We start from the raw sequence: 17,331 nt of genomic DNA, 5'->3' as shown, positions 1-17,331 counted from the left end.
CAGTTATTTATAAGCAGATCAGTATAATTTTGAGTTTGAAATGATAAGTAAATGATATTATACATGTTTATGTATTTTATAATATTTTTTAAAAGTAAACTGTATCCCTAATGTGGGGCTCAAACTCACAATACCCCGAGGTCAAGAGTCACATGCTGTTCCAGCTAGGCAATTCAAACCCATATAATATTTTAAACATTAAACCTTTTTGTTACATTCCTTTGTACTTCATTGTCTAAGTTAAGGAATGTCTGCAGGATAGTCCAAAGCCTTCATATTAAATATTAACTATTAAGAAGACATTATTTTAGCCTATATATTACCCTATTCTTAAAAAAGATTTTATTTATTTGAGAGAGAGGGAGAGTGAGAGACAGATCGTGAGCAGGGGAAAGGACAGAGAGAGGAGCAGACTCCCTGCTGAGCACAGAGCCCAATGTGGGGCTCCACCCCAGACCCTGGGATCATTACCAGATCCAAAGGCAGATGCTTAACTGACTTAATCACCCAGGTGCCCTATTACCCTATTATGTCACATTCTTTGGGTAGAGGGGGATTGATTATTAAGAATTTTCTATTTGCTGTATTTTCATTAAGGGTTTTTCCACTTCTGCTTATAAGTGGAATTTATTGATAGATCTATAGATATTTTTTTTTCCTTCAATCCCTTTCTCTGCCTGTTAAGAGTGATTTTTCTTTCCTCATTAAATGAACTGAATAGGTATTAATGAAGTTAAAGAAGAGGCACAAGAGATTTCTTTTTCTTGCAGGACTCATATTCTAATAGTTTTTAATTGATATTTTATTATTTTAAAAATAATTTATTCAAAAAAATTCTAATAGTTTTTAAAAGTTAAACATTTCATTTTGATAAATTTTCTCTTTCTGCTTCATGTTGCTTCTACTTTGTTTTTGTTTTTTTTTTTTTAAGATTTTATTTATTTATTCATGGATACAGAGAGAGGGGCAGAGACACAGACAGAGGGAGAAGCAGGCTCCATGCAGGGAGCCCGATGTGGGACTCGATCCTGGGTCTCCAGGATCACACCCCCCGCTGCAGGCGGCGCCAAACCACTGCACCACCGGGGCTGCCCTGTTGCTTCTACTTTGGTTAGGAATATACCAGTAAGCTCTACCTACCTTTTGTTCTTTCTTTCTTTTTTTTTTTTTTTTAAGAAGATTTTATTTATTTATTAATGTGAGACACACGCAGAGAGAGAGAGAGAGAGAGAGGGAGGGAGAGAGAGGCAGAGACACAGGCAGAGGGAGAAGCAGGCTCCATGCAGGGAACCTGACATGGGACTCGATCCCGGGTCTCCAGGATCATACCCTGGGCTGAAGGCGGCGCTAAACTGCTAAGCCACTCGGGCTGCCCCCTACCTTTCTTTTGAATGTGAAATAAGACATTTAAAGAAAATTCTCTCTTGAATATAACTTTATCTCAGTCCTTATTCTTTATTTTTTTCCCTTCTCCTTACTTTAAAAGTTTTTATTTTTATTCATTATAGAAAGAAAAAACAGAACTACTAAATACAAGAAATTCCTGACTTTAATACCTAATATTAGTATTTATCTTCATAGAATAGGATCTTAATGGTAATTAATTTGCAAGTTATCATTAAAGATCCACCAAAGATATATCCAATGGTTTCATTATTTTTATTAAAAACATTTCATCTAGAACTGAGGGGCTCTTTCTAAGCCAGTAGGCTGGAAAGAAATAAAACTGCCTGATTATAAGGTTGATAAAGTTGATAATGTAAGATAATGTGAGAGTTGATAATGTAAGTTGATAATGTAAGATAAGCATAAAGTTTTAAAAATCACACTATTTTCACATATTTACAGTCACATTTACCAGGAATACTTTAAATATTGAATTCTCTGGGTTGAAAAAAAAAAGAATTCTCTGGGTTGTAATTTGTCAATAATTTAAAAGCAATCATGTTAAAAACTAGACTCTTCCACCAATAAATATTTACTTTAATCAGTTTATTTGTTCACAGGGAGAATAAGAAAAGGACCAGGACCTGATATGAGGAGCATAATTAGAAAGACTGAGGCAGCAGAAAAGAGTTGGCAGCTGAATTTTAAGAATTCAGGGTTTTCAGAGATGGGGAAATTTGGAGTTATGTCAAGTTCTAAGTATGAGCCTCATGGCATGAGCAAGAGTAGTGGAGAAGAGGCATCACTGAATAATACACAAGAAAAGAGGAACCAGAATTTGGTTTGATACTAAACCTAATTCAGCCTGATGAACTGTAATGAAGCAAATAAGGTCAAACGTACTATGCAATGACGACACATTGGCTAAGATTCACCCGAAGAGATTTATAATATTTCAACATTTGAAAATTACATTGGTCTCAAAGACTACAGTATACAGCAGTGTAGAAGAATGATATCAACAAAAAGAAAAAGAAAAAGAAAGGCTCCTTAATCTATCACAAACTTTATTGGCCAAATGAGGAAGGAAGGCTGCCTTTTGATGGCTTAGACTGTGTACTTTCAAGATCCCATAGCTATCTTTTTTTTATATGGGGCCAACCAAACAGACTGGTGTAGTGCAAAAAATAGAGCGGTATGTTTTACTAAATAAGAAGACGATTACTTGAAGCAAACCCATTTCTTTCTTTCTTTCTTTCTTTCTTTTTTTCTTTCTTTCTTTCTTTCTTTCTTTCTTTCTATTGAAGCAAACCCATTTCACTTACAAAAGGTTTAATTGCACGATTTTCCCCAGGCTCTTTTACCTAATTTAAAATATCTTCACTGATTTCATGCTAGGGGCATGTAATTCTTTTCATGGCTGTAAACCTAAGCATGCATTTCTAAATGCAATTATTTCTGATGATTCTGGAATAGTAATGTAACATACATATATACTGGCATTAAGAACAAACATGCACAAAAAACATGATAAATTTGGCATAGTACCTTCACAAAAACCCTGAGGTACACAGAAGGCAAAAACGAAACCAAACCAAACAAGAAAACCAGTAAGTTGTTTAACTTCCCAACTACCAGTTTGATAACATAGAACTGTACTCCTATCTCCTAGCAAAGGTAACCACAATGATTCAAGACTTGCAACAAAATATTCAAGGCCAGTCCTGTAACTTCGATAGTAAACTTAAATTGTATTGATATATACTATGAGGGACAGAAAATAAAATAGGACTTTGAACAATAATCATGTTTCAGGACCTCAGCCTAAGAAAGCCATGGATCTTTTAGAATCAAAAGGCACCCAGGTACATACCACAGTGCTTCCATTATTCATGTTGTGGATGTCCCTGTGGGGATGGGCACAGAAGTCTAGGCAAGCAGTGACCCCAGAGAAAGGACGCCCTTCTTTGCTGCCAAGCCGACATTCTCGGGCAACATGTTCATATTCTACCTAAATGAGAAATGGGTAACACACAGTTTTAAAAGGCAGGAAGAATCACCTTTAGCAAAGAGGAAAAATTACTTCCTGACAAAGTTCTTGACCTAATTACACTTTGTAATTTCAACAACTTCTGCCTACAGGGTGGTAAATAGTGGATGCGTAGTTCAGAAACATTCAGGAGGAAGAGTCTTGAAGATTGAGACATGAAGTAAAATGACAATGACTGGCTGTGACTAATGGTAGGGTGACAACAATACCGGCTGGTGTGAATAAACAAGCAGAATAAGCTTAAATTATCCCATTAGGAAGGGAGACTACTACAGTGCATTAATCACATGTAAAGAGTTTTCAATGTCTATAAAAAGTACGCATACATAAATACCTATGTTCATCAGCTAATATAGAAAGTGAATTTTAACTCTTTAAAAATGAAAATTTAGCAATTAACAGAGCATGCTATTCATGATAATACAAATAAAGATTTAAGAAATCTCAATTCCTCACATCATAAGGATGATTTTGTGTGTGGGTGGTAACATTTTAGATCCTTAAACACTTTTAAGTATTGTCAATTGTAGTCCCCATGCTGTGCAGCAAACAGATAAAATTTTATTTATCTTATACCTGGGAGCTCATACACCGATCAACCTCTCATTCCCCCATACCTCATTTATTTTCTTGGTGATGTCCTTTGAAGTACAGAATTTAAAACTCTTGCAACTTATTTTATCCTTATTTTTATTTTTGGGTTGTCTATTGATAATATATAGAAACATAGGGCCTCTACATATTGATCTTGTATCACGAAAGCTTGCTAAACTCATTTATTAGCTTGAATAGTGGGTGTGTATGTATGTGTGTTCCTCAGTAGTTTCCACATAAAGGATCATACCAGTCGCTAGTAGAAATTATTTTATCTCCTTTTGTAGTCTGAATTTCTTCAACTTGTTCTTAATAGAACCTCCAGCAAAATGTTTAGTAGAAATGGTGAGAGTACATACTGTCTTGTTCCAAATATTAAGCAAAAAATTTTTTGGTCTTTAATTGTAATTATGATATTATCCATGGGTTTTTATAGATGTCCTTTATCAGGCTGAGGCAATTCCCTTCTATTGCCATTTTCTTAACTGTTTTAATCATGAACGTGTTGAATTTTGTCAAATATCTTCTATCTATAAGGATTTTTGTTTTTATGGTTTTTGTAATGTTTTATCAATGCAGGTAGTATACTACATTGATTAATTTTCTTGTGTTGAACCAATCATGCTTAAATTAAAATGCATAAATTCTAAAAATGCATAAATTACATTTTTACAATTAATCATAATTCTATCATTCTGGAGTTTTAGTTTAATTGTCATAATAAGAAGTCTTTTAAAAACAAGCTAAAAGGGAGGGCCGGGGGGAAAAAAAGGGGGGTGGGGGGCGGGGAAAAAAGAAAAGCTAAAAACAATAAGTCAGGTAAACCCAGGCTGGATAATTTAAGCTGGTCTAAAAGTAGATATATACTCAAGTTGAAATTTGAAGGTTTTCTATCAACAATGATGCTTACATAGAAATTTCAACCATGTTTAAGAGCACTGTATATGGTCCCAAAACGTACCTGGTTTTGGTAAGCAACTGGAGCATACTGCTTATAAATTGGAGCTAATCGTGTAGCCAAACTCTGTAAATTATCTTCAAGGTTTTTTTCCTACAGGAAAAGACAGTCCATAAAAGTTGTTTCATAATGACATGAGTTTTAGGTATGAAAATGAATCATAAATCATTGCTGATACATGGTTGATGCACAAAGCATACTTACCCTAATAATAGGCTACCATAGAAAATAACAGATTTTTAAAAAAAATCTAAACTATTGGTCATTGTTATGCTTTAATTTAGTCTTTTGAAATTCAAGTTCTATGTTATAAGCTAACTAGAAATCTAAAGGTTGTTAAAAGTAAGGTGTGAAATGCGTCATGTTGCTAAATACAAGAACCCTATTTTATATTTATTCAATAGTACTGGGCACTTGAAATAAATCAAGACAGGGTTCCTATTGGCAAAAAGAGTTGTTGAAGTAAAGAACTCTGACACAGTGAAGCAAGTTTCTATAACAAAAATGGGAGAACAAACATAATATGTATACTAAAAATCAGATCCTGTGCTAATAGCTTCAAATATAGCGAAGTGGTCAACAGTTGTCTAAAACTAGGGTTTTCTTTGTCACATTATAATGGCCACAAATTGAGGAAGACTTAGTGGGATAGTAATGAGCCTTGACACCATTATCAAGAATCTGGATTGCTACTTATAGGAGAAACATTTTAAGAGTCCTTTTCGGGGATCCCTGGGTGGCGCAGCGGTTTGGCGCCTGCCTTTGGCCCAGGGCGCGATCCTGGAGACCCGGGATCGAATCCCACGTCAGGCTCCCGGTGCATGGAGCCTGCTTCTCCCTCTGCCTGTGTCTCTGCCTCTCTCTCTCTCTCTGTATGACTATCATAAATAAATAAAAAATATATATATATTAAAAAAAGAAAAAAAAAAAAGAGTCCTTTTCAAGGAGAACAGTTATGACAAATGTCTCTATTACAAATATCACTGAAGTTTCAGCTCAGGTCATGATCTCAAGGATGTGAGATTGAGCCTGGAGTTGGGATCCAAACTCAGAGCCAACTCAGCTTGAGAGTCTCCCCACCTGGCCTCAAGCTCTCTCTCTCAAATAAATATATAAAATCTTAAAACAAAAACAACACAAAACAAAACAAACAAACAAAAAAAACCCCACTAAAGACAGTATAAGGTATGCAGCAGATAGGGTAGATTTTGGAAACGATAGTGGAAAGACCACTGTGATAATTTTTGAGAGGATTGTATCCTAAATAAAATCAAAGACTCGATAAATGATCAGTCACACCCAAGGGAGACTAAAGAAGGGGAACTGAGAGCAAGGATGAGACACTTATGAAGGCTTGATGCTTCTGCTTCATTTGAGATTTGGTGGATGCCAAGAACACTGAAACAAGACCTTCATGTGGATTAGTTCACTCTGGTTTGCAGTAAATTATTATAAAACCAAAGCCACATGCAATGTAGACATAGGAAGTTCTTTCTTTCTTTTAAAAATTTTATTTATTCATGAAAGACACAGAGAGAGAGGCAGAGATATAAGCAGGCTCCCTTCCAGGACTCCAGGATCATGCCCTGAGCCAAAGGCAGACACTCAACTGCTAAGCCACCCAGGCATCCCGGGAAGTTATTTCTTGAGCACATTTTAAAAAACCCATTTGGGCAACTGTAAAGCATCAGTGATAACCCTTGTGGTGTCCCACAGATTTAGGTTCATGCGCTCATTGAAGAAGAAATTTATGCACATTAGGTCTATATGTAGATTACTCTGTTCCTTTTATCTGTCTTACATATGTATCTGGTACTTAATATAGTTTCATAAATACAGCAAAGAAAGTCAGACCATACTTTAAAAACACTTCCTAACTATACTCACCCATTAATTATTTATTTGGGGAAAACTTAACATTTGTGATTTAAGTACCTACTGAAAATATTATGATTATGGTTCCTAACACTTGAAATATTAGGTGGAGTAGATATTAGGAGTCGTCTTACGACGACAAGATTATGAACCATCTGGTCAGCCCGAGTAATGAGGCATCATGGAATATCTCTTTTAGTGTAGAAATGTTGAAATAAAGTAGGTACATAGAAACAAATAAAGTTTGAGAGCTGACCATTGGTATCATCTTACAAATTTAAGTCTCATTAAACATAATGTAAATATATTGACTTTCTAATTGTTTCATTAGAATGAATGTGCATGTTAGATATAAAATTTCTTATCAGATCTTTACCTATTAGGGCTCAGGCCTACATTCCCATGCTTTTCTCATCCTATACCTGATCCCTAGGAGTGGCATATATCCACTACCTAGACCACAAATCATAGCTATAGGGACGCCTGGGTGGCTCAGCAGTTGGGTAGCTGATTTCAGCTCAGGTTGTGATTCCACGGTCCAGGATTGAGTCCCGCATCCAGCTCCTGTGAAAAGCCTGCTTCTCCCTTGTCTATGTCTCTGCCTCTCACTCTCATGAAAGGAAAAAAAAAAAAAATCTTAAAAAAAAAAAACAAACCAAAAATCACAGCTATAGTTACTACCTAGATCACAAATCATACTTGAGCTTCTTCTTTTTCTTATTATTTAAGATTGATTTATTTATCAGAGAGAGAAAAAGGACACAAAGTGGGGAAGGAGCTGAGGGAGAGAATCTTTAAGCAGACTCCTCACTGAATGTGGAGCCTGATGTGGGGCTTGTTCTCAAGACCCATGAGATCATGATTGAAGCTGAAACCAAGAGTCTAATCCTCAACTGACTGAGTCACCCAGGTGCCCTCAGATTCTTATGATTAACCTGATAAACCCATGTGGATTTTTTAAAAAAGATTATTTGACAGAGCAAGGAAACACAAGCAGGGGGAACAGCAGAGGAAGAAGGAGAAGCAGGCTCCCTGCTGAGCAGGGATCCCAATGTGGGCCAGATCCCAGGTCTCTGGGATCGTGACCTGAGCTGAAGTTAGATGTTTAACAGATTGAGCCACCCAGGCACCTACTGCAAAGGATTTTATAGAAATCTCTCATCTAGTGGTTCCAAAATGAATTTATTATCTGCCCTTTTGAAACTCAGTTCTATTTCCACGTACTCTATATATCAAGCCATAGCACTGTCATCTAATAATTAAAATCTTTCCAGACGAACCACTGCCCACCATTTCCTCCCTCACAGCCATAATTTAAGTCACAATTATCCTTTGTCTGGACTATTCTTAAGGCTAGCTCATCTTGGGAAACACATTCTTACGAACTCCAATCCATTATTCAAAGAGAAATCAGAGAGATCTCTTTCAAAGACAAGTATAACTGTATTACTCTCATCAAAATCCTTCAATGATCTTCCATAATGTTTGACATCACTTAGAAGGCCACTGCATTCACCTTACTCTCCCTTGTCTGCTGAGTTTCAAACTGGCCTTCTGTCAGTTTCTGTAATGAGAAATGCTTCTTTCTGTATTATAAGCACTACATAGATGCTACTCAATATTTAAAATGACTAGAAACAAAATCTGATTTCATACTCATTAATTATATATTATTCTGTTGTAGAATAAAAATGTAATGGTCATATAAATATTACTAGTAAATTTATATATTGTTAGTTTTATATTATATTTGGAAAGACTAAAAGAAAGAACATTTAACTGATTATTTTAAGGGAGAACGGATATCACGTTATCAAGTGTTCTTATGCTTGAACATAGCACCTTTTCCATTATCAGGTGTTTTATATGTACTTTACTCAATTTTTAGTTTTCTCCCTAAAGGTCTACTACACACCCTCTTTTAAAAATGTAAGCTCTACACCCAACATGGGGCTTGAACTCATGACTGAGACCAAGAGTTGTACATTCTACCGACTGAGCCAGTCAGGCACCCCTAACATACTTATTAGAATTCTTCTACAGTCCATGATCTGCAAATGATAGTTCGCTCTCTGGAATCATTTCCTTGTTTAATTGCAGTAGATGGCAACTCTAGAAAATGTTAAATAATTCTGATTATCTCTTTGCAGGGATTAATATTAATTCTGAGTTTCTCGAAAGATGTTATATTTATTTTATTATATAGTTGGATTTATTCCTATTTTATTTTGTGCTTCCTATTTATCTTGCATTTTTATGATTTTTAAAAACTCTTTCAGATTGTCATCTTTTATATTTTTTCCCACTATTTCAAATATAAAAACTATTTTTGTTCATTTAAAAAAACCTTAAAGCATACACTTTCTCTCTCAAATATATGTTTTTCTAATAACATCTAGAGCAGTGTTTTCCAAGCTGTGGGTCATGACTCATTTGTGGGCCATGAAATCAGTTTAGTAGGTAACAAGTAACATTTAATGAAAGAAAATGAAATTTTATATAAAATATTAGTGAATCATAGTAATCGTTAGCAATAGCTAGACTGGATATTAATTTTTTAATATTTTAATATGTTCTCTTATAGAGGTTGAAGTATTATTTTCTGATGGTTTTAATTATTCACTTACATATACCTATTATATAGCAGTTTGTAAATATAAAATGCTTTTTATACTTGGTCATAGCTCAAAGTTTGAAAAACACTGATCTTAGTATCTAAATCCTCCCCACTCCAAACAAACCATAAAACATACCACACTTATTTCCTCTGGGTGCCCCACCCCCTCCCAGTGCCTACCCACCCTTGAGTTGATAAGAGTATGGAATTATAGTTATTGGTTGTTATTTTAATTTAAAAAAATGTAAGTACTCAACTTATTTAAACTTAACAGTAAGGTTGACTAATTTCTTTGCTCACCATGGCCTCGTGTCCCGGACAGATTGGTTCCGGTTTCATATATCTTCTTTCTGGATTACGTCCTTTAGTAATTCTTTCATAGTAGTTCTGTGGGTAGTAAACTTTCTGAGTCTTTGAAATGTTGGCAAATGGCTTTATTTATTCCTCCTACTTTGGCTGGATATAAAATTCTAGGTTCTTTTAACAATGATTATCTCTGGGGTTAAGGGAGAAGGAGGAGGGAACCAGGGATAGTTGGAATTTGGGTTGGTAATTGAAGACTTTACCTAATTTATTGAGAATTTTAAACTATTTACTTATATATATAAATATATATATATTCTTATTGTTTTTTTTTTACTACTTTTTAAATATTTCACTGTTTTACTATTTAGAAAATATTTTAAGGAATGTACTTATAAATTTATTGTGTAATTGAAAAGTAAAAAAGAACACTTACATGTAAGGGAGAGCTTGGATCAATTCTAAATCTTCTGGGGCTTGGGCTTCTACCAAATTTACATCCATTGAAATACATACTCCATGAACAGCCAAAAGAGAACGAAGCTCCACAAGTCTCTGGATCAATTCCTTGACATGTACAGGTACGACTGTAAGATTGCAATGGAATGAACTGATAAAGCAGGCCAATGCCTTAGACAGAACATTTCAGATTCCTGTAACTTTAGAAGAATAGATGGCTAATGAACTGATTTTAACATTATTTTATTACTTATTTTAAGTAGTATTAATAACCCAAAGCTACTTGTCCTTGAATATAAGCAAGTTTTTAACTAAATTGTTCAAGATTGTAAATCCAAATAAACAGTAATAAACTATACAGAAGTACCCATAATTTGATTTGGATATGCCTGAGAAGAAAGAAATGGTCTGCATTTTACTTATTTTATTGAGAGAGAAAGAGAAAGAGAGAGAGAGAGGCTCTTAAACAGGCTCCACACTCAGCTAGGTGCCTGACCTAGGGCTTAATCTCGCGACTCTGAGATCATGATCTGGGCTGAAACTAAGAGTTGGGTGCTTAACTGATTGAGCAACCAAGTCACCCCAAAGAATCTGCATTTTATTTTATTTTATTTTTTAATTTTTTTTTTTTATTTATTTATGATAGGCACACAGTGAGAGAGAGAGAGGCAGAGACACAGGCAGAGGGAGAAGCAGGCTCCATGCACCTGGAGCCCGATGTGGGATTCGATCCCGGGTCTCCAGGATCGCGCCCTGGGCCAAAGGCAGGCGCCAAACCGCTGCGCCACCCAGGGATCCCAGAATCTGCATTTTAAATCCTGGATCTGTTCCCTATCATAAATGAAAATGAGAGTATCTCATTACCTCTCTGGACTTTAATTCTATCATTTATAAACTGATATTGATATAATCCTTTTAAGATTAATAATGGATAATACATATTTAATGTGAAATTGCTTTGTTAATTTTAAAGAAAGCCTTTATTAAGGTTATAAATGGAAAAACTGAACTGAAAGTTTGTTTCATTAAGGAACTTGGTTATTTTTGCACATTGGGGACATTTCTGAGGCCCCAACATACACGATAGTAAGGATGACAATGGTTAGAATATCCATAATAAAGATAAGAAACCAAGGGAGTAACATACACTCTGTGGTTTCCAATCCCATAATACTTGAAATTTCTAATATTATGAATGTGGTATTTACATAATTATTATAAAACACAAAAACTCCCATAATTTTAAAAAAATCTGTAAATGAAAAATACATAGAAATTGTGATATCAAAACTAGTAGTTTTTAATTGTTAAAATAAAAAAATACGTGATATTAAGGTAACACTGAATACGAAAAAATAAATACATTTATATAATTGAAATGATACATGGTAAGGAAAGAAAAACATAGTTTAACTAACAGCTGACAGTTATTTAAACAATGGAATACATAGGAAATGTAGAGGATTCTGAGACCTAGAAGTTTTAGCAGAATATCTGAAATCAACATCACGGATAAATAGGACAAATGAATCAAAAATAAGTCCTAATATTATGGAAAAAGTGTAGTATACCAGTAATTCCTCAATTCAATTTAATTAGTCCTTTAAATATTTATTTATTTATTTATTTATTTATTTATTTATTTATTTATTTATTTATGAGAAAGAGAGGCAGCGACACAGGCAGAGGGAGAAGCAGGCTCCTTGCAGGGAGCCCAGCGTGGGACTTGATCCCAGGTCTTCGGGATCACACCCTGGGCTGAAGGCGGTGCTAAACCACTGAGCCACCTGGGCCGCCCTACTTTATTTTTTAAAAGAACATCTGCTGGAGGCATTACTGCCTGGCTCGGTCAGTAGACCATAAGACTTGTTCTTGGGATCCTGAGTTTGAGCCCCACATAGAGATTACTTAAAAATAAAATCTTAAAAAATATCTATATATATGCTAGGATAGACACTGAGTGAAATAGAATAAAACTAATGCTACTGGATTCTTGGGAAGATAAAAATAATATATATATCTTTAAAAGCAGTGCCTTCATACAAAAGTTATGATACTGTGCATCCACATACAAAAGAATTAGCAGACATTAAAAATAGTTTGCATATTATTGGCATTGGAGAGATAATAATGTAATAAAATGATGACAGAAGAAAAAAAAACCACACCCATAAAACGATGACATAAACATAAAGGAATACTCTTAAAGTCTTGTGTAGGGATCAGAGAGGGGACAATACATATGTTTTGTTTATATTTTGTATAATGACATCGTTTTTTCCTGTTTAAAAAAAAATCTTCTTTTTTCAAGATTTTATTTATTTATTTGACAGAGAGAGCATAAGCAGGGAGAATAGAGGGGAAAGAGATAAGTAGACTTCCTGCAGAGTATAAAGAATACTCTCTAAGGTGGTCTGGCTGACTCAGTCAGAAGAGCATGATCTCAGGGTCTGACTCTTATTTTATTTTTTTAAAAGATTTTATTCCTTTATTAATGATAAACACACAGAGAGAGGTAGAGACATAGGCAGAGGGAGAAGCAGGCTCCCTGTGGGGAACCCAATGTGGGACTCGATCCCAGGACCCCGGGATCATGACCTGAGCCAAAGGCAGATGTTCACCCACTGAGCCACCCAAGTAACCCCCAGGGTCTGATCTGGAGATAGTGAAAGCTTGAGGCCCAGGTTGCATGTAGAGATTAAAAACAAACAAATAAGAATACCCTAAAAAGTTTCAACTTGCTATGAAACTGAATTTCTTTTTTTAAAAAAAGGTCATTCTTTAGTTTCAGAATACCTAAAATTATCTAATATGTATAACTGATAGTTAACAATTTAATGTTAAAATAATAGAGGTCTGAATGAATGGGAAAGCAGTACAAAACAGATTTGATTACTTTTCATTGAGCGTGCATCTTCGGTCTGTGGGATGACCATTGTATGACTTTAGGTTTTCAGTAAGCTCCGTGTACAATCTGTCAGCCATGGGAAGAGGAATGCCGTCCCATACCATGATGAGCACCACCATCACAGCAGTTGGACAGTGGTGGCCTGTACGCTGCCGAACCAAACAAAGGACTTTCTCTTCATCACTGCCTCTTCTTAACACCTGGAAAAGTGGAATGCATTTATTTACAGAAAACAAGAAACCTAGAGTTGAGTGCAATGGATATTGTTTAAAGGTCTGTGTCATTGCATTTTAGGTTTTTAAAAACATGTGTATTTCTCAAAGGGTTGAAGCTTATAAGACATTCAGTTTTCTGACTAGCTGCATCCACACAACTCCTCAGAGTATCCCAGGTTACTTGACTAACCAACAATAGGCAGAATAGAAGTCTGTGGTATGTGGTTGTTATTTATAAAAGTAGACCAAAGCAGTTTGTTTTATTTCACTGTTGATACAGTATTGCAAAAGAGACAACACAGGATCTCCTGGAAAAGCGCCTAACTATTCTGCTCTTCCACAAATGCCATAATAGGACAAATCTAGCTACATGCAAATTACCAAGGACTCCCAATATGAAAACTGAACTTCAGCACTGAAATTTAGCATCTGTGGAAAGTTACAGATCTGTTCCTTGGGTGAATGGTTTTATTATACAGAATAATTAATATACAAAGCAATATTCTGCAATTTCTGTGATTTTTCCATGCTATCACATACCCATATTTATTATTTATTGTACCCACATTATCATAAGATTAAGGTGGTTCAGTTGACATGGTAAATGCAAAATACAACAATTAATTTTGAATAGTGATTGATTTATCTTACAGTGCATCATACCCATAGGGTGCTAAAAAGGTCTCAAAATACTTAAAAATATTGCCTAGTGGACTCATTGCATACGAAAGGAATTACATAAAAATCTTGACAAGACATAAAACCAACCAATTCTGGTTAAAACTCTCTCCGTTTATCACAAATTAACAGAGCAAAGACACTGACCACATTAATCAGTATATAATCAGTAAATGATAAAGGTGCCCACCCCTGTGACCAAAATGGAGCAACCAACAGCATACTTAAGATTTCAATTTTGTTGCTATAATAATATTACATAAACTTGAGATGAAACTTCTTAAGATGTTAGTTACCCAATATCACTTTCTTCTGTCACTCCAGATGGTTAACAATCATTGCTACCAAGGCATCCCTTGAGTAGAGTTGGCTTTAGGACCTTCCCCCTAAACACAATTATTTATATTAAAATTTTTTTCTATATTTATATGTCCTTTTACAGCCAAATAAGAATACATTTGCTTTCAAATAAGGTCAAATACAAAATGATATATATTGTATCAAACAAAATTATACCAGATACTTTTTAAGTTATCAAACAAAGAACAAAGTTACATTGATCCAGTCTTTGCATGGGAAATGCTAAAATGCTATTTCTTAGGTATCTATGTTTTCCCCAGATTTTTCAATATCCATTAGGGAACATCAGAAAATAGAGCATAATTCAGATTTAGGTTCAATAAACACCTTTAGTATTGCCTTGGTATGGATATTTGTGACCACTTAAAATCCATATATTAAATCCTGAATCCCAATTGTAAGGGTATTAGGAAGTAGGGCATTTGTGAGATAAGTAAATTATAAGGGGGAAGCTCTCATCAGTGAGATTAGTGTTCAACGCCTAAAACATGTGCAAACACAAAGAGAAGAGGGCCCTCACCCAACCATGCTGGCTCCCTGATCTAAGACTTCCAAACTCCAGAACTGAGAGAAATAAATTTGTTGTATTAAAGCCACCCAGTCTGGTATTTTCTTATAGCAATATAAATGGAGGAAGACAAGTAATAAACCTGTATAAGACCTATGAAAACTATAAAGACATTAAAAGAAATTAAAGATGACCTAAATAAATAGAAAGAAGTACCACTCTAATGGAATAGACACTATATAATGCTGTCAATTTTCCCAAAATGGATATCTAGATTTGACATAATCTCAAACAAAATCCTATCAGAGTTTATTTTGTTTTGGGCGGAAATTAACAAAGTTATGCCAAAATTTATATGGAAATGCAAAAGACCATTAAAGAACAAGAAAATGAACAAAGGCAAAGTAGTTTACCAGATTATCAGTATTTATTGTAAAGCTATTGTAATTATAGTCTAGTTTTGGTGCAATGACAGATAAATAGATTAATAGAATAAAGAGTACAGGAGATGCATATACATATGGCCATTAGATTTATGACACAGTTGACATTGTAATATAAAGTAGTCTTTTCAAAAAAATGGTACTATGTAGATATCCCTATGGGAAAAATATGAATCTTGACTCCTACTTCACATAAGTAGCTTGGTTATATTGTTGATATAAATATGAAAGTTAAAACAGTAAGTTTTTGGAAGAAAATATCTTAATGATCTTGAAGTAGGTAAAACAATTTTAGAATAAGTTGTCAAATTTAATCATTATAAAGGAAAAAGTTAAAGAAGTTGGATAATAGGGGTGCCTGGCTGGCTCAGTTGGGAGAACATGAGTCTTGATCTCGGGTTGGAAGTTCAAGCCCAATGCTAGCGGTAGAGATTACATACAAATAAAATCTTAAAATCTGGATTATATTATGATTATAACTAAGAACCTCTGTTCATCAAAAACATTAAGTAGCAAAGGATCAAGAAGCTATGAAGGTTGGGCAGCCCAGGTGGCTCAGTGGTCTAGTGCCACCTGTAGCTCAGGGCATGATCCTGGAGACCCAGGATAGAGTCCCACATCAGGTTCCCCACATGGTGCCTGCTTCTACCTCTGCCTGTGTCTCTGCCTCTCTGTGTGTGTCTCAAATGAATAAATAAAATCTAAAAAAAAAGCTATAAAGTCAAGCAATACAGTGGGAGAAATATTTGCAGTACATATAATTGACAAAATATTTTTACCCAAAATATCTTTAAAAATTTCTCCAAGTGAGCAATAAAAACACAATAGAAAACTGGCCAAAAAAATCAGATAGGCTCAATACAAGAGAATATCAAACAGATGATGAACATATGAAAATATGCTCCATATTACTAGTCATGCAGCAAGTAAAAAAATTTTTAAAGCACCACATATGTTGGTGGATTATAAAATGGTACAACTGCTATAGAAAACAGTCTGGAAGTTCCTCAAGAAATCAAAAATAGAATCCCCATGTGATCCAAGAATTTAACTTCTGAGTATACATCCAAAAGAACTGAAAGCAAGGACTAAAATAGTTATCTGCATATGCATGTTCATAGCAGCACTATTCAAAATAGCCAAGAGGTGGAAGCAACTCAAATGTCCATTGACAGATAAATGGATAAACAAAATGTGGCATATACATATAATGGAATATTATTCAGATGTAAAAAGGAAGTCCTGTTAATTGCAACAATATGGAGCAACCTTAGGATATAATGTTAAGTGAAGTAAGCCAGTCACAAAAAAGCGAAGCTGTATAATTCCAGTTATATGACTACTACCTAAAGTAGTCAGATTTATAAAACATAAAAGTGGAATGGTGGTTAATACTGGCTGTGATCGTGGGGAAATTGGGAGTTATTTAATGGGTATAACGTTTCAGATTTGAAAGATGAAGTAGTTCTAGAGTTCCAGCTGACAATGTATCTTATACTTAATATCAAAAAAAGAGGAAAGAGTTCTTAAAGAGGTACTAATACTAAGTAGAATGTCTAAAATGACAAAAGAAAACAACCAGCATTAGTAAGGATTTGGAGAACTGGAACACGTGTACATTACTTATGTGAATATAAAAAAGGATAAACACTTTGGAAAACTACGTGTTACTATCAACCAAAGCTGCACATATGCACACGCTGTTCCTCACTGCCTGTCCCATTTCCAGGCAATTCCATTTCTAGGTATATATCACACAAAAATGTATAATTCCCAAAGACAGCATCCATAGTCATATTTATCCCAAACTGAAAACAACTCAAATGTCAATCATCAGAAGAGTAACTCAATAAATTTTACCTATTTATGATAATGGAACACTACAAAACAATGAGAATTAGAATGATATACAATTACAGAAAACATAAATTAATCTTACAATTCTAATGCTGCATAAAAGACAAGACAAAAGAATAA

General features: G+C 34.7%; 1 protein-coding gene across 5 annotated transcripts in view; it reads right to left on the bottom strand.

Annotated features, from left to right (window-relative positions):
• TET1 (tet methylcytosine dioxygenase 1) overlaps nucleotides 1-17,331 on the bottom strand; it is a 130,065-nt gene that overhangs the window by 8,337 nt on the left and 104,397 nt on the right. For 4 of the 5 annotated variants that reach the window (XM_072823358.1, XM_072823357.1, XM_072823361.1 and 1 more), the window contains 5 exons: nucleotides 13,139-13,350; nucleotides 10,220-10,370; nucleotides 9,781-9,867; nucleotides 4,992-5,081; nucleotides 3,260-3,397 (listed from right to left, as the gene is read on the bottom strand). In XM_072823358.1, the coding sequence (XP_072679459.1) occupies nucleotides 3,260-3,397; nucleotides 4,992-5,081; nucleotides 9,781-9,867; nucleotides 10,220-10,370; nucleotides 13,139-13,350 (678 nt within the window). The remainder of the gene's footprint in view (nucleotides 1-3,259; nucleotides 3,398-4,991; nucleotides 5,082-9,780; nucleotides 9,868-10,219; nucleotides 10,371-13,138; nucleotides 13,351-17,331) is intronic. The other variant, XM_072823359.1, reaches the window with a different exon arrangement.

The sequence above is a fragment of the Canis lupus genome, chromosome 4 (assembly GCF_048164855.1).
Source record: "Canis lupus baileyi chromosome 4, mCanLup2.hap1, whole genome shotgun sequence".
Classification (NCBI taxonomy): Eukaryota; Metazoa; Chordata; class Mammalia; order Carnivora; family Canidae; genus Canis; species Canis lupus.
This window is presented reverse-complemented; position numbering and strand designations above follow the sequence as displayed.